Source organism: Ictalurus punctatus, chromosome 6 (assembly GCF_001660625.3).
Source record: "Ictalurus punctatus breed USDA103 chromosome 6, Coco_2.0, whole genome shotgun sequence".
Taxonomy (NCBI): domain Eukaryota; kingdom Metazoa; phylum Chordata; class Actinopteri; order Siluriformes; family Ictaluridae; genus Ictalurus; species Ictalurus punctatus.
In genome coordinates this window covers 17,806,558-17,829,300 of record NC_030421.2, presented here as the reverse complement: position 1 = coordinate 17,829,300, position 22,743 = coordinate 17,806,558, and the positions used below count along the sequence as shown (strand labels likewise).

At 38.2% G+C, this 22,743-nt stretch overlaps 2 protein-coding genes and 1 long non-coding RNA gene across 5 annotated transcripts in view; 2 read left to right on the top strand and 1 right to left on the bottom strand.

Moving 5' to 3' along the window:
* Nucleotides 1–17,101, top strand: part of cfap91 (cilia and flagella associated protein 91) — a 25,857-nt gene extending 8,756 nt beyond the window's left edge. The window contains exons 9-18 of the mRNA XM_017469631.3: nt 102–284; nt 2,926–3,059; nt 5,285–5,395; nt 5,910–5,981; nt 6,233–6,379; nt 9,440–9,661; nt 12,151–12,299; nt 13,295–13,386; nt 15,992–16,188; nt 16,789–17,101. Coding sequence (XP_017325120.1) covers nt 102–284; nt 2,926–3,059; nt 5,285–5,395; nt 5,910–5,981; nt 6,233–6,379; nt 9,440–9,661; nt 12,151–12,299; nt 13,295–13,386; nt 15,992–16,179 — 1,298 coding nt within the window. The 3' untranslated portion in view covers nt 16,180–16,188; nt 16,789–17,101. The remainder of the gene's footprint in view (nt 1–101; nt 285–2,925; nt 3,060–5,284; nt 5,396–5,909; nt 5,982–6,232; nt 6,380–9,439; nt 9,662–12,150; nt 12,300–13,294; nt 13,387–15,991; nt 16,189–16,788) is intronic.
* LOC124628257 (uncharacterized) lies at nt 9,457–22,582 on the bottom strand. The gene is made up of 3 exons (XR_008396563.1): nt 22,442–22,582; nt 16,032–16,151; nt 9,457–9,593 (listed from the first exon to the last, which is right to left on the bottom strand). It is a non-coding gene; the product is annotated as an uncharacterized LOC124628257 (long non-coding RNA).
* Nucleotides 22,522–22,743, top strand: part of nr1i2 (nuclear receptor subfamily 1, group I, member 2) — a 46,733-nt gene continuing 46,511 nt past the window's right edge. For 2 of the 3 annotated variants that reach the window (XM_017469633.3, XM_053680913.1), the window contains exon 1: nt 22,522–22,743. The gene's annotated coding sequence lies outside the window, so the exon portion shown is untranslated. The other variant, XM_017469632.3, reaches the window with a different exon arrangement.

The following is a 22,743-nucleotide window of genomic DNA, read 5'->3' as shown; positions in this document are numbered from 1 at the left end:
ATTAATGCTGCAAATAATTACATGCATTTATATTAAAATTTAATGTAAGTCTAAGTAGACCTTTATATCGTGTTGTTAATATTTAAATTGCTCTGTCACAGCTTTGCGGAAACTTATGGCAAATAAGAAGACTATTGAAGGGAAGTTGATGAAACGGGACATTATCAATGAGCACGTGGATTATAGCTCTCAGACGTACGCTCCACTCTCCCGCCACGGAGTCTTCCCTGATCGACACTCACAACGAGACGTCATCAAGAGCCACTTCCTCGACACCTACCAAGGTCTCTAGTGTTTCACTGATTGGTTCCACCTAATATCTAATGCTCAGAGCTAGTGTGTTCTTTTGCAAATGTGTTCACATTTTACAGTACAGGGTGTATTATTGTATAGTCAGGGTCATCAACTGATGAACCAAGCAAATTATTTCACCGGACCAAATCAAGCACAGAAGAAAATACTGTAACAGAGCTGATAAATGTTTTTTTGTTTTTTTGTTTTTAAAACCTGACTATAGTTCAGCAAGTCCAGTTGTCAAAGCATGAACCAGCTCAGCTTATGCAGAGTGCAGAATCACATGCATTAAAAAAAATACCCATATTTTTACCTGAATGCTCATCAGATGAGAGAGAACAGAGCTACAAGAGAGAACAAGAGGGGTCAGAAAAGGAAATCACTTTATTTATTTACCTTTCTGGTCTGATTAGTGTAGTTACAGGCCTCTTAAAAAAAAGTCTATGGTAAAAAGTGGAAACAGAAGTATTCAGTCCTCTTCAGGTTCAAAGCAGACGTGTCTCATGTGTTCAGAGTAGAGGTGTGCATCAAGAAAAAAAGACTGAGTTGGCAGTATGCAACAGAATAGTCACATTAGCATGGGAATGTACAGGCTGCTCACAAAAGTCTTTGAGATGCATTTACCGCATTCGTTCATCTTTAGTAACTGCGTTATCCTAGCCAGTGTCACGATGGTTTAAATTATGAATTGGTTTATATTTATAATAGTACAAAGGAAGTTTGTTTGGAAATATTGCAGGCAAGTAAAATCAAAATCATACTTTCTGCAGGAGTTGTCATGCACACATCTGTTTTAGAGTCCATGGTGCTGGTACAAACTACAGAAAAAAGTACTTCAAATTATTTTATTGTATTTATAGCCACAAAATTCACCAGGTCATGGGGGAAGCTGGAGCCTATCCCAGGGGACTCAGGACACAAGGCATGGGAAACCCTTGATGGGGTGCCAATCAATTGCAATCGCACACACACTCTGGGCAATTTGTAAATGCCATTCAGCATACAATGCATGTCTTTGGACTGGGGAAAGACTCCAGAGTACCTGGAGGTAAGCCCTGAATCCCTGAATGGGAGAACATGCAAACTCCAGCCACACAGGGCAGAGGTGGGAATCGAACCACCAACCCCAGAGGTGCGAGGCAAACATGCTAGCCACTAAGCCACCATGCCCCCCAGATATCCAAATATAGATACAGCTTTAGATTAGATTTATTAGATTTATTCCTAATGAGCAAGCCAGAGGTGATGGTAGCAAGGAAAATCTCCCTGAGACCACAAGAGGAAACCTTAAAAGGGAACCTGTCAAGCATTGCTAAGTGTGCTGGAAAAATCTTCAGAATAAGCAGAATGAGCATCAGTATAATCATTTTCAGTGGCATTTTAACTTTAAGTTATTAATACCCAGGTGATGTTATCCACTGCATATTATCTTAACTTATCATTAATGGTTAAGGATTAAAAGTAACTGTTGATGTTAGCTGTTTACCTTTGTAAGCAAGGAGTTTTATGTAACTGGACCTTTACCGATTTTTCTTGAATACAGCTGTATAATATGCTATAATTTGCATTCTAACTGAAGGATCCACAAATGAGGAAAAATGACTTACAAAAGTCTGACTCATAGCATGTTTTCTCACCTTTTAGTTTGTTTGGTCTGGGCTGACCCAGAGTAAAATAATTTCCATAATTTTCTTTATTTGATCCAATTTGGTTTCACATTGTCATAATTTAAGTGTGTCAGCAAATGAAAACATAGATGCAGGGCTGGAAATGTCCTCGCAGAGTCTTTAATTCATTGATCATGTCCTGCAATTGCAATACTATAAACACTAGGGGTGTAACAATGCATTGTGATACGATGCCTCCCGATGCAAAAAAAGTGACTATGTGCATCATGGAAATGTGCGATTCACATTGTGGAAATTGTCTGAGTTACACATGTAACCCTGTTCCCTGAGAAGGAAACAAGACGTTGCGGGAGCTTCACACTCGAGGGTCCTTCCCACAGCGTGAAGCTCACACAAAGTTGAGTTCCCTTTGAAAGGGAACTTCACACACATTGTGTTTCTCTGAAGTTCTGCCCACTCAGTCACTGTTTAATGGTTCATCTCATACCATAAATTCACACCTCACCATCTGCTATTCTCTGGTTGAGGTTCACTTTTTCTCCCTATGGCAGTGGGTGACAGCACAAACATGATAATTTTTTCTGAACAGATTGATATGTCATTTATTTATTTATTTATTTATTTAGCAACACTCAATAAACCAGTTTTAATCCATACACATTCCCTATAGAATCAAACCAGCTAAAAGGTAGAATGCAGTATGTTGTTGCAATTAACATACTGGAAGACAAAAAAAAAATTGTCCATTAGCATTCACATGGTGAGTTAAATTCATTAGTTTGCATAATTTAGTTTAATTAATTAAATCTGTTCTATAAAAGTTTATTACCTGTAATGTTTGGGACTATATCATTACAAAGATGTTACTCCAAGCATATCTTCAAGTGGACGGCTGTGGCTCAGGTGGTAGAGCGGGTTGTCCACTAATCGTAGGGTTGGCAATTCGATTCTAGGCCCACAAGTGCAGACTATTTATCTCCTGGTGTATGTGTGTGTGTAAAAGGTCTGTTGGAGCTGGAGGCAGATCTTCCACCTTCGGTCCTGGAGCCACAAATAAAAGTCCCAAGGCCGAAAAAAAACAAAGGCTTCATCAGTCGCTCAGACCGCAGGGAAATTGAGTTAATGAAGACTCACCAGGTAAGAAAACCCTTAATCGTGTCTTTATATTGTTAGAGAACAGAGGAACAGCATGCTTTTCCCATGGAACTGATTTTTGTTAGTCATATTCTCATTCAGTGTGAATAACTCATGTGTTCTCACTGCTCTGAGGTGACTAAGATTGCAAAACAACTTTTTAAAATTTTTATTTTATTGTAAAATAGTACAAAGAGTGATCATTAAACATTCTCTAATAGCCACAGGTGGAAGATACTTGAGTAATTATATACACATATATATACTGAGTGTTATTGAAATTGATTTTTATACTCCTAATTACAAGGAAAAGAACCCTACTTTTTACTCATTATATTTTTATTTAGACCTTCAAAGTGCTTGTTAAAAATCTTGAATGTCTCTTTTTTTCTCATTTGTGTCTCATCTTCTTCATGAACGACTGTATGATATATGACAATTGAATGGGTTCAGTTTCGCATCCAGTCATTTCAGTTTAGAGCATCCAATCAGGTTGATCAAGTATTAAGAATCTTTCTTCATCTGTGGTGACCTTCTCATGCTGCACAATGTAGTCAGGACTATAGCCATCCGTATGAGTTTGATGATACACCGATCAGCCATAACATTAAAACCACCTGCCTAATATTGTGTAGGTCCCCCTTGTGCTGCCAAAACAGCTCTGACCCATCGAGGCATGGACTCCACAAGACCTCTAAAGGTGTTCTGTGGTATCCGGCACCAAGATTTTAGCAGCAGATCCTTGTTGTAAGGTGGGCCCTCTATGGATAGAACTTGTTTGTCCAGCACATCCCACAGATGCTCGATTGGACTGAGATCTTGGGAATTTGGAGGCCAAATCTTGAACTCCTTGTCATGTTCCTCCAACCGTTCCTGAACAATTTCCGCAGTGTGGCAGGGCTCATTATCCTGCTGAAAGAGGTCAATGCCATTAGGGAATAATGTTGACATGAAGAGGTGTACTTGGTCTGTTTAGGTAGGTGGTTTGTGTTAAAGTTACATCCACATGAACGCCAGGACCAAAGGTTTCCCAGCAGAACATTGCCCAGAGCATCACATTGCCTCTGCCAGCTTGGCCTCTTCACATAGTGCATCATGGTGCCATCTCTTCCCCATGTAAGTGACACACACACACACACACGACCATTCCATTGCTCCATGGTCCAGTTATGATGCTCCTTGATGTTCATTGTAGGTGTTTTTGGCAGTGGACAGGGGTCAGCATGGGTGTTCTGACCGGTCTGTGGCTATGCAGCCCCATACACAGCAAGCTGCAATGCACTGTGTTCTGACACCTTTCTGTCACAGCCAGCATGAACTTCTTCAGCAATTTGTGCCACAGTAGCTTTTCTGTGGGATTGGACCAGGCGAGCTAGCCTTTGTTCCCCACACACCACAATGAGCCTTGGGCACCCATGACCCTATCACCAGTTCACCAGTTGTACTTCCTTGGACCATTTTTGGAAGGTACTCACCACTGCATACTGGGAACACCCACAAGACCTGTCGTTTTGGAGATGCTCTGACCCAGTGGTTTAGCCATTACAATTTGACCCTTGTCAAAGTTGCTCAGATCCTTATGTTTGTCCATTTTTTCATGTTTCTAACACATCAACTTCGAGAACTGACTGTTCACTTGCTGCCTAATATATCTCACCCCTTGACAGGTGCCATTATAACAAGATTATCAATGTTATTCACTTTTCTTGTCAGTGGTTTCATTATTATGGCTGATCAGTGCACATGCCAGTGCAATGCAGTGTGGAAATTGAGGATAAGTGCTCCTGGCCCAACCTCAGTAAGACTTTTCAATATGTCGGAATAAGCAAAGACTCATATAAAATGCAGCATTACCTTTGCCTCCTTAGTAGCCATGAACTCCATCTAATTTGAAAGAAACATGCTGAGGTACATTTGGCTACTTTGCTAATAATAATGAACTATATTGGCCTGATTTCTTTGTTTTCTCTTTACTTTTTGCTTTTTAATACTTAAGTACATTTAAAAGTGGGAATTCTTTAAACTTTTGCTCCAGTAATTTTTTTTTTTTTTGCTGTATACTTTTGATATTATACTTTCAGTATAATTTCTCAGTACTTTGTCCACCCCTGCTACCAGCTAAGAGTATATCAGCATTGCATACAGGTGCTATGCTGTTTTCTTAAACTGCACAGATGGTCTATTTGAGCATATAGAGTGCAGACAGTCATTCAGTACATCTGCTGCAGGCACTGAAAGACAAGAAGGTCCAGGTGGAAAAGAAACCTCTACGCTTCCTATATAGGATCGAGAGACCAGTCCCTCGTCCCCCAACGCCTGTAGTGGATGTGCCTCCTGAGGTAATACCCTCACAGTTCTAGCTGAGAAAACACACTCTATCCTTACAGCATCTTGATGTTCTTGGCAATTGGAAAACTACTGCCTGTAAAAACAAAACTTGTTTTTACAAGACTGACTGTGTAGTTCCCATGGCATATCCCATATGAGATAACAGCGGAGTCCGTGAAGCATTTTGTTTGTGTTGTAAACCATTATTCAAGTTGTTATCCCCATAAATAATGTAATCTGACATCTAATACAATTTTAATTTAGAAAAAAGGGTTCTATAGATGAAAAGTAAAGAAATAAAAAACTTATTATTAACTTAAAAATATTATTGTACATGTTTAAAAAAAGTATATTTTTTTTTAAATTGCTTGTTTGTAAAATAAATATGTACTGTGGGTTGTGTGCATATATTTTTACACCTAATGGGGTTCCTGACTGCAAAGAGATTTTTTTTTAAACTTCTTTTTATATAATATCATTATAGACAGCATGACACTATGTGGAAAATTTTTACACATATTGCAGGGAGACGAGGAAAAGGAGCTTGCTGTCATTTTCCTACAGAAGCTGCTCAGAGGCAGATCCATCCAGAACCAGGTACACAGAGAAGAGTACATGAAAGAAATATTTGTCTACACTATGTGCTACGTTTTCATTGACCTTTATAAGTCATGAATTATCAACTCCGGACATGATCAAATGGACAAACGTCCAGCTTATATTTCCTACAGTGTATCTTCTGAATGTGTGCATGTATGTGAATGTGATGACTGGGTCTCTCTCAGCAACCGTTTGTCAAGTCTTAATCTGTGCAGCTGTGCACTGATGTAATATCTGGTGTGTTCCAGATGTTGGAAGGCATAGAGAAGCAACTGGAGCTGATCCAGGAGCTGCGCACCACACACGCCCTGCAGCGGGAGGAGCAACAACTGCAGAAAGCAGATAAACAGGTCACACTGGCCCTGCAAAAACAGAGAGAGATTTGTGAGAGCAGGGTAAGCAGATAAAGGGTCTGTTCATTCACCACTTTCACTTTGAGCCATACTGTGTGATGTACGTGACTGCAGCAAAGAAAAGGACACGTGCTGATTAACTTAACTGACCTCTGCTCCAACTTTTTGTTGCAAAGCATTCCTGCTCTAAATTCTTTGCAAGGATATTACTGTGAAAAAAAAAATGTTTATAAAAGCAACAGCTGAATGAAAAATACAAATATTCCACTAGAGACAGGTTGAAATAAGAAATAAAAAAGCAGATAAGAAAAATCTAAATTTTTTTCTAAATATTATGTTTATATAAATATAATAACTGAAATTATTCTAAAAGTAAAAAATAAAAGCTTTTTTTTTTTTTAAACTATGCTTAAACTATCTAGGATGTGTACGTACAGTTCCTCCAGTAATATGCCAATATGCCAACATCCTTGGTAAATATGAGCAAAGAGGGCTGTCTTTATAGTTGAACCATTTGATCTTTTGTTCAATACAATTCACAAAAATACTCTGCTCTCATAGATATCAAATAATTGCAATCAAAACAGGTTTATATATATATATATATATATATATATATATATATATAAAAATTGTTAAATATAAGTGTGCAACAATTATTGGCACCCTTTTAGTCAATACTTTCTGCTACCTCCCTTTGCCAAATTAACAACTCTGAGTCTTCTACTATAACACCTGATGAGGTTCCAGAATACATGGCAAGGGATCTGAGACCATTCCTCCATACAGAATCTCTCCAGATACTTCACATTTCAATATCCATGCTGGTGGACTCTCCTCTTCAGTTCACCACACAGGTTTTCTATTGGGTTCAAGTCAGGGGACTGGGATGACCATGGCAGGACCTTGATTTTGTGGTCAGTAAACCATTTTTGTTTTGATTTTGATTTTGATGTATGTTTTGGATCATTGTCCTGCTGGAAGCTCCAACCACGGCCCATTTGAAGCTTTCTGACAGAGGCAGTCAGGTTATCATTTAATATCTGTTGATATTTGATAGAGTCCATGATGCCATGTATCCTAACAAAATGTCCAGGTCCTCTGGGAGAAAAACAGCCCCAAAACATTAAAGATCCACCTCCATATTTAACCGTGGACATGAGGAACTTTTCCATATGGCTACCTCTCTGTATGCGCCAAAACCACCTCTGGTGTTTATTACCAAAAAGCTCTGTTTTTGGTTTCATCTGACCATAGAACCCGATCCCATTTGAAGTTCCAGTAGTGTCTGACAAACTGAAGACGCTCGAGTTTGTTTTTGGAAACCCTTCCAAACAACTTGTGGTGATGTAGGTAACTTCGGATTACAGTTTTGGAGACTCTCTGACCCCAAGGCGCAATTCTGCAATTCTCCGGCTGTGATCCCTGGAGAATTTTTGCATTGAGACAATGTGGAAGTGGTAGCTCAGTGGTTAGGACGTTGGACTTCTGATTGGAAGGTTGGGAGCACTGCTAGGCCCTTGAGCAAGGCTTAACCCTCAACTGCTCAGTTGTATAAAAAAAAAATAGTAAGTGATAATTGTAAGTCGCTCTGGATAAGGGTGTCTGCCAAATGCCATAAATGTAAATGTCCACACATTCAATTCCAGGTTAATTGCCCTGATGGTGGAAATGGGCATTTTCACTGCTTGTGTTATTTTCTTATAGCCACTTCCCATTTTGTGAAGCTCAACAACCTTTTGCCGCACATCACAGCTATATTCCTGGGTCTTACCCATTGTTATGAATGACTAAGGGAATTTGGCCTATGTGTTACCTCATATTTATACCCCTGTGAAACAGGAAGTCATGGTTGAACAATTTCCTGCTCCCAGTCACCCAGGTGTACTAGAAAAATTAAAAATATCAACCGGAATATACTTCAAATATATTTTTCTCATATGAATTCATAGGGGTGCCAGTAAAGGTTGCACACCTATATTTAACAAAGATTTTTTTATATAAACATGTGTTGTGTTTGCAATTGTTTGATATCCATGAGAGCATTTTTGTAAAAAAATATTTACATTTTAAAATTTTTTTGAAAAGATCAATAAGTTAAAAAAATAAAGACAATTTTCGCAGGCTTCTTTCCTCATATTTACCAAGGGTGCCAAAATGAATGGAGTTAAGTATTGTTTGATTTAGGGAATTTTGCTTTAAACGTGGTAATAAATAACGTTGCTGTTACTATGCCTTTTTCTTGGCTTTATCCATGTCTTAAGTAAGGAATAAAACATGACAAGGTGTTCTGTCATAGGAAAATAATCAGTGACATCACCGGTTACCACCCAGAAGTTGATTATTTTCCAATAAAAGCACGTCAAAGAGTGTTTCATTCCCAATTATTCCCCCACAGCAATTTCCCAACAATTACAATTTTTAATTTTTGATGTAGCACTTTTGGGGGACATGGTGGCTTAATAGTTATCACGTTCCCTGGGATAGGCTCCAGACTCTCCTACAACCCTGTGAGACACATATTATGTGCCCTTATGTGCAACCCATATGGATGGATGAATGTAGCACTTTTAAACAGTTTATAGCAGCGATAAATGTATATTTTGTTTCTCTCTCTCTCTCTCTCTCTCTCTCTCTCACTCTCTTATAAGAGAAAAAAGACAAAATGAGAAAGAAATGCAGCTTGTCATGCTCCTGAGCAACCACAAGGCTCAACATCTTCTGGTTTAAAACTTACTGATTATTACAAAGCTTTCACAATCGAGACTTCTTTCATAAATGTTATGTCTCCACCATATCCACAATTATAAATATTTATTTGTTAAATAAACACATTTTTTAAAATTTCTTTATTATTCAACTTTATGTGGTGCATCTGCTGTACAAGTTCTTGTGAATGAGCTGTTATAGAAGTGATGACATATCATTATCAATATTATTAAACTGTCAGAGCTGAATCCTTCTGGCTAATTAGATTTTAGAATCCAACACTGCTGAATTATAATAATCTTTGATATTTTGTTTTGTGTGTATCTGATTTGCAGTAAATGTCATTTTATTTTTTGCTTCTTCCCCCCACATACCCCCCATTCTCTCTCTCAGATGTCTCAGTTCCAGAGCTCTGTAGACGGCCTTTCAGGTGAGGTGATTGGCGACATGCTGGACTTCCTGTCGAAGGAGCTGGTTCGCCTGCAGGAGGAAAGAAGGATCCATGCTTTCATGTTACTGGCAGAAAGAGACCGCCGCCTTCGTGAGGCTGAAGAGAGTGGACGGAGACAGGTGGAAGAGCGGAGACGGAGAGAGGAGGATGAGATCTTTAGACAGGTAAACACACATTTAACTACTCACAAAGGTGTCAAATATTTATCATGTTAATTTATGCACCTTACATTGGACACAAAAAAAAGTCTACACACACCTGTTAAATGTGCAGGGTTTTGTGATGTAAAAAAATTAAACCAAGATAAATCATGTCCAATATTTTTCCACCTTTAATGTGATATAGCAACCAACAAAATTCAGGTGAAAAACAAATAGAAATGTTATGGGACAAAAGAAAAAACTTACAATAACCTGGCTACATACATGTGCACATTAGTTGTGAGGCCAGAAATTTTAAAGTGAGTGGACCTTGGTGAAATAGGGTGGACCACAAAACCTACTCTCAAATTACATCATTTACAATATATGTTAAAAATAATTTGACAGTTAAGATTAGTTAAATGTGATTTATTGTTAGCCGACAGTTTCATGAATACAACAAAATCCATTCATAGATAAAATAAAAAATGAAGAGAACAATAACAACAACAGAACAATAAACGAAGATAAATAATTTGTGCGTATTGGGGAAACTAGTCAGCAGACTAACATCTAACATCAGACATGTTGCTGAGAGAGAGAGAGATAGATAGAGAGAGATTATTATTGTAATCATTTGAAGTATCATGCATAATAGGTTATGGCATGCTACATACCACATCATACAAGTAAACATGAATACGCAGAGCCTGCACATTATCCTTAATAAATAAATAAATAACACCAGCAGCATTCACTGAAGATCCCAAAACTGACTTGTAACATGGCATAAACTAACTCAATATATTTATAGCAAATTTCCACCACAAATAAACACTCAAAATATGAAATAAAATCCATTTACTTACCAATTTGACTGTTTTTGTAGCCCAAACAAATCATCTTAAAGAACAAGATGTAGACGTCTTGGCTTTGCAATGTAAATCGAATAATTGAAAGAAACAAACCTTCCAAAACAAACAACAACTGAATAAAGCTTCAGTAAAAGCCATAAAGCCAAAGGAACACAAAAGTAAAATGCAGCAATTGGGTGATGTCAGTTGGTCACTGCCTCGATGCGGTTATTACAAGCAAGGGATAAGCAACCAAATATTATGTTTTATTTAACCACCAAAGGTGCCATGTTTTAAGTATCACATCTAGATATCAGGAAATGAAAGCTGAAATGTTGATCTATTGTCCGATATCCATCTTTTCATCTCAAACCCAAATGTCTTCAATGTATAGCGAAAAACAATAGAATTGACCTTGCTGTTCCAATACATTCAGAGGGGACCGTACACTTGAAAAGCCATTCTTTCTTATTCTTTTCCTTCATATGCCCTAGCCCTTTTAATCAGCCTTTTAATTTTCTCTGGTAGATTCTAGACAGACAGACAGATAGATAGATAGAGGTGTGTGTGTGGGGGGGGGGGGGGGGTGGCGGCGGGGGGAGGGCATTGATTCTGTTAGACTTAGGTTTAGGCTGTGTGTGTGTGTGTGTGTGAGAGAGAGAGAGAGAGAGAAAGAGAGAGAGAGAGACAGAGAGACAGAGAGAGTTTGGTCACCCTTCCAGTTAACTTAAACAGTTGACTGGGGTTCTGAAATTGAAGCTATTTGATACCTACAAAACAAAAGAAGGCTATAAAAAAAGATATCAAAGTTCTTCCAGCTCACAATTTTCACTGTTCAAAATGTCATTAAGAAATGGTAGTTAAAGTTAAACTGTATGATCTGAACGACCAAGAAAACAGATATAACTGCCAATGTGATGTATGCAATACAATATCTAGATAAGCCAAGGCATTTTGGAAACAAGTGATATGGATAAATAAAATAAACTTGGAATTCTTTGGATATTATAAGCAAAGGTATATTTGATGAAGAGAACACCTTGCCAACTGTTAAGCATGGAGGTAGATCAATTATGCTTTGCAGTTGTGTGGCAACTGTTGACACAGGAAACACTGCACTGGTAGATGGAAGAATGGATTCCAGTAAATATCAACAAATTCTGAAAGCAAATTTGGCACAGTCAGTCAAGAAACTAAAGGCTTCTACTTCTACTACAGGACAATGATTCAAAACATGCCTCAAAATCCATCATGAACTACTGCAGGAAATGCTGACCCTATATGGCCCTCATAGTATTCTGACCTGAACATCATTAAAAAATCTGTTAGTACAATACATCTTAATCATGCTGTGCATGCAAGACGGCCCAAGAATCTCAGAACTAGAAATATTCTGCAAGGAACAGTGGCTAAGTAATTAGTAGGCTGGACTTAGTAGGTTGTCCAAACGCATGACACAATTACATTTTTGTTCCTATTTTTCAAGTTAATTAAATCTAAATTAAATATGCATTACCCTTTACCATAAAATAGTGTTGTTGGGGTTTCTTTGTAGTTGTGTTTACCTTTTTTTCATTTAAAAAATGAATAAAATTGTAGAATTTCTGTATCCAGCTGTAAGTATGATGTCTATATAGTTATTGTACTGTGTGCTCTCAGGTGATGAAGGTGCACCAGGCCACTGTGGATCTATACCTGGAGGATGTGATCGTGGACAACATCAATCAAACGGCCGAGGCTCAGGCCAGAGAAGAGATCCACCACATGGCAGAGGAGCTCAACAACATCACTTATGCCATGGAAGAAATGTAAGCAACAGAACAATCACTATACTGCTTCCTCAATCCCACGCTTCAGGTCAAAGATTGCTAGATGTACCTCAAGAGTTTAATCTGTAGAGACGGGCAAAGAATGCAATGTTGTTATTGAGTTTCAGACAGGCTCTTCATGAATGTTATGTATTGAATATATGTTGCGAAGATACCATTAGCCTGGATGTTGATTGTGAAGATGTTATTTAATTCCAGAACGGCCTTCAGAGCCACAGGAACACATTATGTTTCATATCCATGGGTGTGTAAAGGGTCATAGTGTGGCAATGCAGTGTGAGTAGAAGAGTGGCTACTAGGAATAAAGTACTCGTTATACTTACCTTGGGCAATAAGTGGTTTAGACAGTCTGAAAGAAAATGATTGGTCCTAGAGAATGTATGTGTGTACCATATTAAAACAGTGTTAAATGCATGAATGTATGTTGTAGCTTTACAATAACACTCAATTCAGGATTCAAATTACATATGTCTTTATTTCTGAACATTTGCTGTTTAAGAGAACTGGAACAGGAAGGACAAAAATACTGAGATTTTACAGAGTTTTAGGGCAACCACTTTGTGTTTATGTGAAAAAATGAGGTCATAAACAGGCAAGTGATTAAGATCACAGATACAGTGCTGTAATTCTGTGACATGGAAGGTATGAAACATTTTAGGTTTTTGTAGGGGTACAAGACATATTTTGCAAATAGGAGCAACAAAAGTGCTTTAGAAAATGATTTTTCTAAAAACAATTTACATTCCAGGTTCTGAATATTCAAATGCTCCATGGTTTAGTCACATTTGAGAATTTTAAGTCTCATGTCAGATTAAAATGTTTTATATTTTATTTTCAATGTGCTTTGAATATTAAGGCTTGGTTATACTTGCAACTCAGTTTCCCTTAACCAACATAATAAAGAAATGTTTCATAAATACTGTACTTTTTTTTCCTGCTGTTCCTCCTCATCTTGTTTTTTTGTGTGTGTGCAGGAGGAACAACATGCAGTCAGAGGAGATTGTAGCTCAACTTGTCTACGGCTTCCTCATTCCTGACGTACACAAGGTCACTGCCCGTGAAAGAGGTGGGTTTTTCCTTCCAGAGCAGGAAACTTGTCTGCTATTATTCAAGCGCAACATGAAAGTAAAGCAGGCACAGGCTGAACTATAGAGGATTATGTTCATACAGGCAGAGCTTGTGATACAGTACGACCATTAGAAACAAATAATCCAAAGAAAGATGTTTATTGCATTTTCAGCTCTGTGTGTATCTCAAAAGCACAAGGAATTCTAAAAGATATCTAAAAAATGTAGGGGCACAATGTAAATTTGCAGTTGGAAACAAGCTAAGCTGAGACTGAACCGCCAGCATTCTGGGTAATGAAGTGTAAATGTAGAAAATAGTCTTATGTTTGAAACTGTTGGTGAAAGAGTTAGGATGTGCACAGCTGAGGACAAATGCACATTTTTTTAGATTAAAGCAGTTTACTTAATAAGTCTAGAGCCTTTAATTCTGCATTCAATACATGTAAATAGTGACTAAATTATCTAGCTTTAAATTTTATCATCCCTTTGTGTGTCTTGGTTACACTTTTGACACCTAAATATGATCCACTGGGACAGTTACTGCTACCTGAGCTTTAGTCTACTCAAAAAGCAACAAAATCCAACTTTTTAAACATCGATCTATCTAATCAATCACATCTATTAGTGAGGCTTTAAATGGAGAGCAGGAGCCCCCCAGCAGAGACGTTTTAGATCAGCAGCTGTGTATGTTGTGTTGGTGACCTGAATGCTATGAGCTCAAATCCCAGAACCTGTAGAGAATCCCAGACGTGTGTATGACCTCCTACATACAGATCAAAACTTATGTGTAGCCATACTGTAACAGTTATCAATCACAATAATTTTGAAGTGCTTGTGCAAACTGGAGTTAGCTAAACCACAAAAGGTAACAATTTATGTTTCTTTTAGCCAAAACGGCCTGCTGCTTAATAGTCAAGCATTCCCAGCCATGATTTGTGCTGTCAGGCAAATTAGTACTTCCAACGAATTACAGAAATTCACAGGGTATTCTGTGAGATGGATAATTGCAGTGGCCTTACCACTGAAGTGAGTCACAATTTCTATTATAATTGTGTAGGTCTGCATGGTTTCTATATCTTAGCATTCTGTTTCCATGGAAAATGTCATGTTTGGTCCAATTACAATCGAATCAGTCTCAGCGGAGTAATTAACACACTAAACCTGGGTGTTTCATACAGTTCCATTCAGTGATTTGAAATCTATTATCTGCACAATGACAAAAAAAAAAAAAAATCAACTTGTAATGTGTCTTTAATCATAGGCTTACCAGCTTTTCCAACCATACAGAGGTTAAGATGAAATGTTTTTGCATGTTATATTTAAATAAAAATCTTTATTTTTTAATCTGTTATTCTGAAAGTTATAATTTCAAGAGTTAGCATCATTCGACAAACCTGATGGAGTTCAGATCAGGTTACTATCATCCCAGATCCCAGCTAGATGCATTTATACAGTACAATCAATGGGAAAATATTTGCCTTAAAGACAATAGCAGAACACAAAACATAGTAACCCTGAACACATGACTGCACAAAGTGCAATAGTGTTTAAGACAAAAATAAGTGGAGTACAATACACATGGAATTATGGTAAACTGTACAGTACCTATTAAAAGCAGTGTAAACTTGACAGTAAACTTGATTGTGTTCCTTTTGCTTTACCTGGTGGGGGATAAGATGGTCAGTCCAGACCTGTCTGGCTCAAGATTCAGCTCCTTCTGGGATCCCCCAGATGTTCCCAAGCCATCTATGACACATAATCTCACTAGCAGGTCCTGGGCCTGATTCAGCTCTGTAAGGTGTCATTGCCTCATATACTTATGACCTTATTCTTTTGGTCACTACCTACAGCAATGGTCACCAACCCTGTTCCTGGAGATCTATCTTCCTGAAGACTTTAGTTCCAACCATAATCATGTCCACCTGATAATCTAATCATTGCCTTAAGACATTTTTGACAGGTGTGTTGGTTGGAGAGGAAACCTGCAGGAAAGTAGAGCTCACAGAAGAGGATTGGTGACCACTAACCTACGGCATGTGACCATAGGTGAGGATAGGGATATAGACTGACCAGTAAACAGAGATCTTTGTCTGCAAACTCCTGCTTCACCACCACAGTATTACAGCAACTGTAATGCTGTAATTGACCTGATCCGTTTACTGCTCTCTTTTTCCATCACTCAAGAATAAGATCCCTACTAAACGAACTAAACTGCTCTACCAAAGGCAAGTTCTCTCCCATAACCTGAAGAAAGCATCCCACACTGTTCCCGAAGGGAACCATGGCCTCTGACTTGGAGATGCTCATTTTCATCTCACCCACTTCACTTTCAACAGCAAAATATTCGAGTGCATGCCAGAGGCCCACTTCGAATGGTGAGGGTTAAAGCCTGTGACGATGCACTGTATAAATAGCATAGATAATATAGATCATAATAAGTAATAAAAATCCACAGACTTAGTGGTATTGCTGCAAGGGAGGAATACAGGGAGTTACTATCTGAATAAATTGCCCTGAACATCCTCCGCAGAGATCAGCCTAGATATTGTCTGTACTTTTTCTCTATATATTTTTTTTCATAACCACCCCCTCTATAATTTTCAGTGAGGCATTGTCAAAGGAGGCACTTGAATGCAGCACGTACCCTCATCCATGACAGCTCCTCCACAAGCCCTCGACCCCTCTCTCCCCCAACTAGAGCCTCCATTTCACTGCTCTCCCAGATAGTCGACCAGGTGGAGGAGGCTTCACACAACAGCGACCACTATCAAGAAAATGAACACACTGATTAGGGAATATTGGTAAGAACTACAATATATGGATAAAAATTTATGGACACCAGACCATCACACCCATATTTGCTTTTTGAACTTTCCATTCTAGATTTAGTCCTCCTTTTCTGTTATTATAACCTCCACTCTTCTGGTAAGGCTTTTAACTAGATATACAAGAGCATTAGTGAGGTCAGGCACTGATATTGGGTGAGTATATCTGGGGTGCAGTCAGCATTTCAATTCATCCCAATAGTGTACAGTGGGGTTGCTCGAGTTCTTCCATGCCAAATTTGGCAAACCATGTCTTTATGGAGCTGGCTTTGTGCACAGGGGCATCTTCATGCTAGAGCAGGTTTGGGCCTCTTAGTTCCAGTGAAGAGAAATTATATTGCTACAGCATACAAAGACATTCTAGATAATTGTGTGCTTCCAACTTGGGGCAAGAAGAACCACATATGGGTGTGTTGGTCAGGTGTCCACAAACTTTTGGGCATATAGTGTATGATTTCAGTTGAATATCATTATCTTCATAATAATCTGAAGTTTGTGTTAGTGGGAATCAAATTTTAGTATTTTATTATCATTGTGTTGTGCCTATTGACCAAATTGTTTTCTCTTCATACACAGGTGACTTGTGGAGAAACATGATATATACAAACATATATGCTTGAATGAGAGTCAATATAAAACCGGAATCAATCACCAAATAAACCACTTTATAGAGTAATGTGTGTGGAAATTGTTTCATATTCTGTATCACTTTGGTTTGCTTAAAGACGAAAAACTGTCAAACGTACCACAGCAAGCCTTTAGAATTCTTCATATGGTGAAAAAGACTTGTATACTTGCACAAACCAGTTCTATTATGCTTTTTGGTAGCTTTTTGCCTCACTGATCCCACACCTGGTGCCTCAAGTCTGACCTCTTGAATAAAAATGTGAGAATTATGGATTGAATTTCGGAATGTGCTTCATCAATGTACATGACAACTAAACAAAAGACCAGTGATGATCAGAGTTCAGCAGAGTGCCTCTTCAAAAAACATACTTCCATTGGTATAGGACTGGTGAAGATTTGTACATTAGATTACACTTAGATATTATTTACACCAAAAACACAACGTACAATCAGATTGAACCCGCTTTAAGCACAGCCGCTGATTTAGTTACAGGGAAAATAAACATTAGTAAATGCCATACTGCTGTAATTTTAATTAGCCAGCTGGCTAGTTCCACCTGCTCTCACGGGGCAACACAGTTATGTTTACAATGTTGATTATTCAGGTTTATAGTCAGTGAGTTAGACGTCAGCATATACAGTATCTGAGGTCATGTTTTATGTCAGCAACAGCTTGGTTTATCACAGTCTATGGTAAATTTGTATGGAGTAAGATTAAGTACAGTCTATACATACAATTAGTGGACTATATTTTGTATATTGATACTACATTCTAGTAAGAATGCTGGTTTGTGTATTTACAAATCAGCATATGGGCACAGATAAAACCTTTTGGCCATTCATTAATATGCTTTAAAACAATTGTGAGCGCTACAAAAATAAATAAGACCACATTGAACACTGTATACTGTATGTACACTTCTGGCACTGTCCAGATATCCAGAAATTGGTTGTGTTAATCGTCCTTTGCCATTCATCATTGTCAGGTTCTGACCACAAGTCTGAGATTATCTGGATAATTTGGTGGTCATCCTTGCAGTGACAGTGATATGCTTATTACCATAGCAACACTGGGACTGATAAAAAAAAAATCTGACAACATGCAGAGCAACAGATGGGCTACAGTCACTAATTGTGCACCTGTATGCTAAGCTTTTTATCCTGGTTAAGGCCATGGTGGATTTGGATCTGGGAAGACTGCACATAAGGCAGGAATACCCTGGATGCAACATAGGCTGGTCACAATATTGAATGGGGGGTGCTTTAAAAAATCTGCTATCTACAATGGACACCCTGTGTATATATACAGTGGGGGAAATAAGTATTGGACATGTCAACATTTTTTTCAGTAAATATATTTCCAATGAGGCTATTCACTTGAAATTTTCACCAAACATCAGTATTAACTCAAGAAATCCAGAAATATAAAGAATTTACATTAATGACCATAAATAACGTTATGTGTAATAAAGTGGAATCACACATGAAAATAGTATTGAACACGCTAAGAAAAAGCAGTTCTCCAAGGCAAGGTAAGACAAGGAATCAACTGAAATCCGTAAGTAATTAAACCCCCTATCTGTGCGAATTAATATCAGCTGGGTTAGTAAATTGATAAAAGTAAATTGTATAAAAAAGTTTTTCATTAATAAGGTGTCACACAAGAAACATCTCATGATGGGTAAAAGCAAAGAGCTCTCCCAAGACCTTCGCAACCTTATTGTTGCGAAACATATTTTTGGAATCGGATACAGACGTATTTCAAAACTTCTAAATCCTCCAGTAAGCACCAATAGGGCCATCATCTGCAAGTGGAATCGGTCCCATCTTCAAAATCTCACCATCTTCCTAATCTTCACCATCTTCAAAAAAAAGCTAAAGACCCACCTCTTCTGTGAACACCTAACCAACCCATAAAAAAAGAAATAAAAAATTACTCTGGCACTTACACTTCTACTCTGCGCACTTTGCTTATTCTGGAACTCAGTTAACGGATCTTGTATGGTAGCACTACTTGTATTGTTCTCTGCTTGATATATCGCTTTGTTTGTATTTTCTCATTTGCAAGTTGCTTTGGATAAGAGCATCTGCTAAATGAATAAATGTAATGTAAAGGAAGCAACATCACTCTGCCATCAACCGGCTATGCACAGGAGATCCTTGTAAGATTTCTGACCAGGGAGTCAGAAGAATAGTCAGAAGAGTAGCCCAAGAGCAAAGGACCACTCAGAAAGAGCTCCAGAAACACTTGGAGGCAGCAGGTGCCATCATCACAGAGAAAACAATAGGCAATGCACTACACTGCTCACACTCACACTGCAAGACTCCATTACTAAAGAAATTGCATGTCGAAGCGCATTTAATGTTTGCTACAACTCATTTGGACAAGCCTATGAAATACTGGGAGAGTGTAGTCTGGTCAGACGAGAGTAAAATTTAACTTTTTGGCTGTTATACTACACACCATGTTTGTAGAAGAAATGGCACTGCACATCGGCTTAAAACACTATACCAACAGTGAAGTTTGGAGGTGGAAGTATCATGGTGTGGGGCTGTTTTTCATTACATGGTACTGGCAGATTTCACATAATTGAAGGAACGATGAATGGAGCCCTTTACCAGGAGATTCTTGAGAAGAATCTGCTGCCATCCACCAGGATGATGAAGATGAGACGTGGGTGGACCTTCCAGCAGGACAACGATCCAAAACATCAGCAAAGGAAACTCTCAGTTGGTTTCAGAGAAAAAAAAATCAAGGTGTTAGAATGGCCCAGTCAATCACCTGACTTGAATCCAATTGAACAAGATTTAAAGACAATATGTTTAGAAGAATGCGCGAAAATTACACCTGAATACTGCGGCCCATTAATTTCTTCATACAGGAAGCGTCTTGAAGATGTCATTACAAACAAAGGCTTCTCCACGAAGTATTAAATATATTTCATTTAGCGTGTTCAATACTTTTTTCCTGTTTCATTCCACTTTATTACACATAACGTTATTTATGGTCTTTAATGTTGTGAATTCTTTATATTTCTGGATTGCTTGAGTTAATACTGATGTCTGGTGAAGATTTCATGTGAGAACCTCATAGGAAATACATTTACTGAAAAAAATATTGACGCAATCAATACTTATTTCCCCCACTGTATGTTATACTGCAAGTTTAAAAGGGTGGTATAGACTTTTTTATATCTACTGTAGATAGTAGAATTTTTTATATTAAAAAGGTGGTGGTGGTGGTGGGGGGGGGGACTACCCCGTACAATAAACGTTGCACAAGTATGCAAACCCTTTTATAATGAGGCATGTGGTTGTGCTCAGAATTAAGCTGTCAAACTCATGTTCATAAGTAATCATCATACACCTGTCATCAATGAAGTTATTCTAATTAACCCCAAATGAAGATCAGCTGTTTCTGTAGGATTTTTTTAACCTCTTCATGGTTTCATGCAACTGCTGAAGCCATAGTTCTCAAACAGCTTATAAAGCATGTACAGGATCTGATTGTCAAAAGGTATCGATCAGGACAGGGATATACAAGAATTCCCAAAACAGTATTGTAATCGGTATGTAACATATAATTTAACAGACTGAAGGCCATCATCAACAGGTGGAGAAAAAGGGGTGCTACAATGACATTATTAAAAATGTTTGGGCTACAGGTTAAGGTGCTATATGTAAGCCCTGTCTCATGTACCGCTTATCCTACACAGGGTCACAGGGAGCCTGGAAACTATCCCAGGGACTTGGGGCACAAGACAGGAGACACCAGTCCATCCTAGGGCACAATCACACACACACACACACACACACACACACACACACACACACGCACGCACACTACAGACATGCGTACAATGCATATCTAATACTGGGGGAGGAAACCCTTAGCACTGAGAGAGCATGTAAACTCCATGTACACACTGCATATAATCAAATATGATCAATATCATCAAACCCACAATCCTGGAGGTAAAAGGCAAACGTTCTAACCACTAAACCAATGTGTATGATGTGTATACCATGTATGATTTTAAAGTACTTTGCTGTAAATATGTTTTACGGTCAGTTACTGTAAATCCAGGTTGACAGTAAATTATTGCAAAATCCACAGAAATGTTTTAGTCCTGTGAATAGGTTGTTACTATAGAAACAATAACATATGCATTAATATAATCCCTTGGTTTGAATTATAGCCGGGACTGCTGACATGATTGGACTATTCCACAATTTTACTGCGTAGCTGCAGAAACGATTCAGGAAGAAAGTAGTAACTTGTCACGTGTAGTGTACAGACAGAGTAAAAATGAAGGGAAGCAGCATTGGTGAAAAAGGAGAAAGCGGGCAGAAAGCAAAAAAGATTTTTATCAAAGCCCGTGAAGTGTTTTAATTAACAGATTTTGCCTTTGGCATGAGGGCAAGTTGTAGTTGCAAATTGCAATTTACGGTGCTGATGTCTCTAGATTTTCAGATTATTCTAACATTACAGATTATTCTAACATTGCAGATTATTCTAGTTTTACAGATTATTCTAGCTTTACAGCCAAAGAAGAGCGAGGCTGGGACAGGTATCAGAGTTCATTCTCTCTCTCTCCCTCTCTCTCTCTCTCTCTCTCTGAGCATGGTTCATTCTCTCTCTCTCTCTCTCTCTCTCTCTCTCTCTCTCTCTCTCTCTCTCTCTCTCTCTCTCTCTCTCTCCCCAAATGAAGCTAAACTTCATTGTAAGTTTAATGTCACATGATGATCGTGGGCCATTCAGATGTGGATTCATGTTCAGTGCTACTTCAAATAAATATGTTTAAATATTACCATGATTTAGAAAAAATAATGTTTTAATAAGCTGTTGTCCTACTCTACAATACAGTGACTTATTGTTTGCTCTTGGTTAGTGGTCATAGTGAAATTGACTTATTTATTAATATAAGCCTAATATCAAGATTAGTTTCATAATATTAATATTACAAAATAAAAATGCATCATTATCATTATTATTATTATATTATTATTACATTATTATATTAGTAGTAGTAGTAAAAGTAGTAGTGGTCTATTTTTTGGGTGTAAAATGATTATATGTGGACTGATGTTAGTGTTAAAAATATAAAGTTTCAGTCCTGATTCAGGAGTTGTACAGCTGTGTGGTGTAGCTCTCCTACACTGCACCCAGATGTTGCCCCCTGACTAGCTAACATCTGTCTTTATTGTTTTATATTCTTTGTCACACTGTTCTTCTGTTTGTGTTTGCCTATTTTACAAATATGACTTGATATCTGTTCAGTGCTACTTCAAATTAATATGTTGAAGTAGTTTCTGTATTGTGTTATGTTTTTATGCTAGTAACTGGTGTTAAAAGTTGCTCTAAGCATCAATGAGCCGGTGTGTTATGATGTGGTGTGTTGTGGGCCGGGTATGGTGATCCGCTCAGGACCAGAAAGTCCAGGGCCACTTGTTGGTCCCAGTTCACCCCTGATTATTGCTATTAATGCTGAATAACGTTTATAATAAATTTAAATATCGATGTTAAAACAATGAAATGAGGGCCCCATTCCTGTATTTTGCCTATGGCCCAAAATCACTAAATCCTCCCCACGCGACTCACTCAGTCCTCTGCTGCTATAGGCTTATGATTAGTCCGTATCCAGGAAGTGCCACTTCCGTGCTCAAGCGCGCGCTTCTCCTCAGACCGGGTGTATCGCGTGCGTTGGACCTTGAAAGCGCCGTTTGCTCTCGAAGAACCAACAGAGAACACGCCACACAACAATGCAAAAACCGTGAAATCTGTACGCTTTTAAATCGCACCTCGACTTTGACCAGAACAAGCGCGTAAAAAACGTGACGTCCGAGCATGGGATATTACAGGAACCGCGCGTGCACGACGTGACATGACATGATTATGGCATG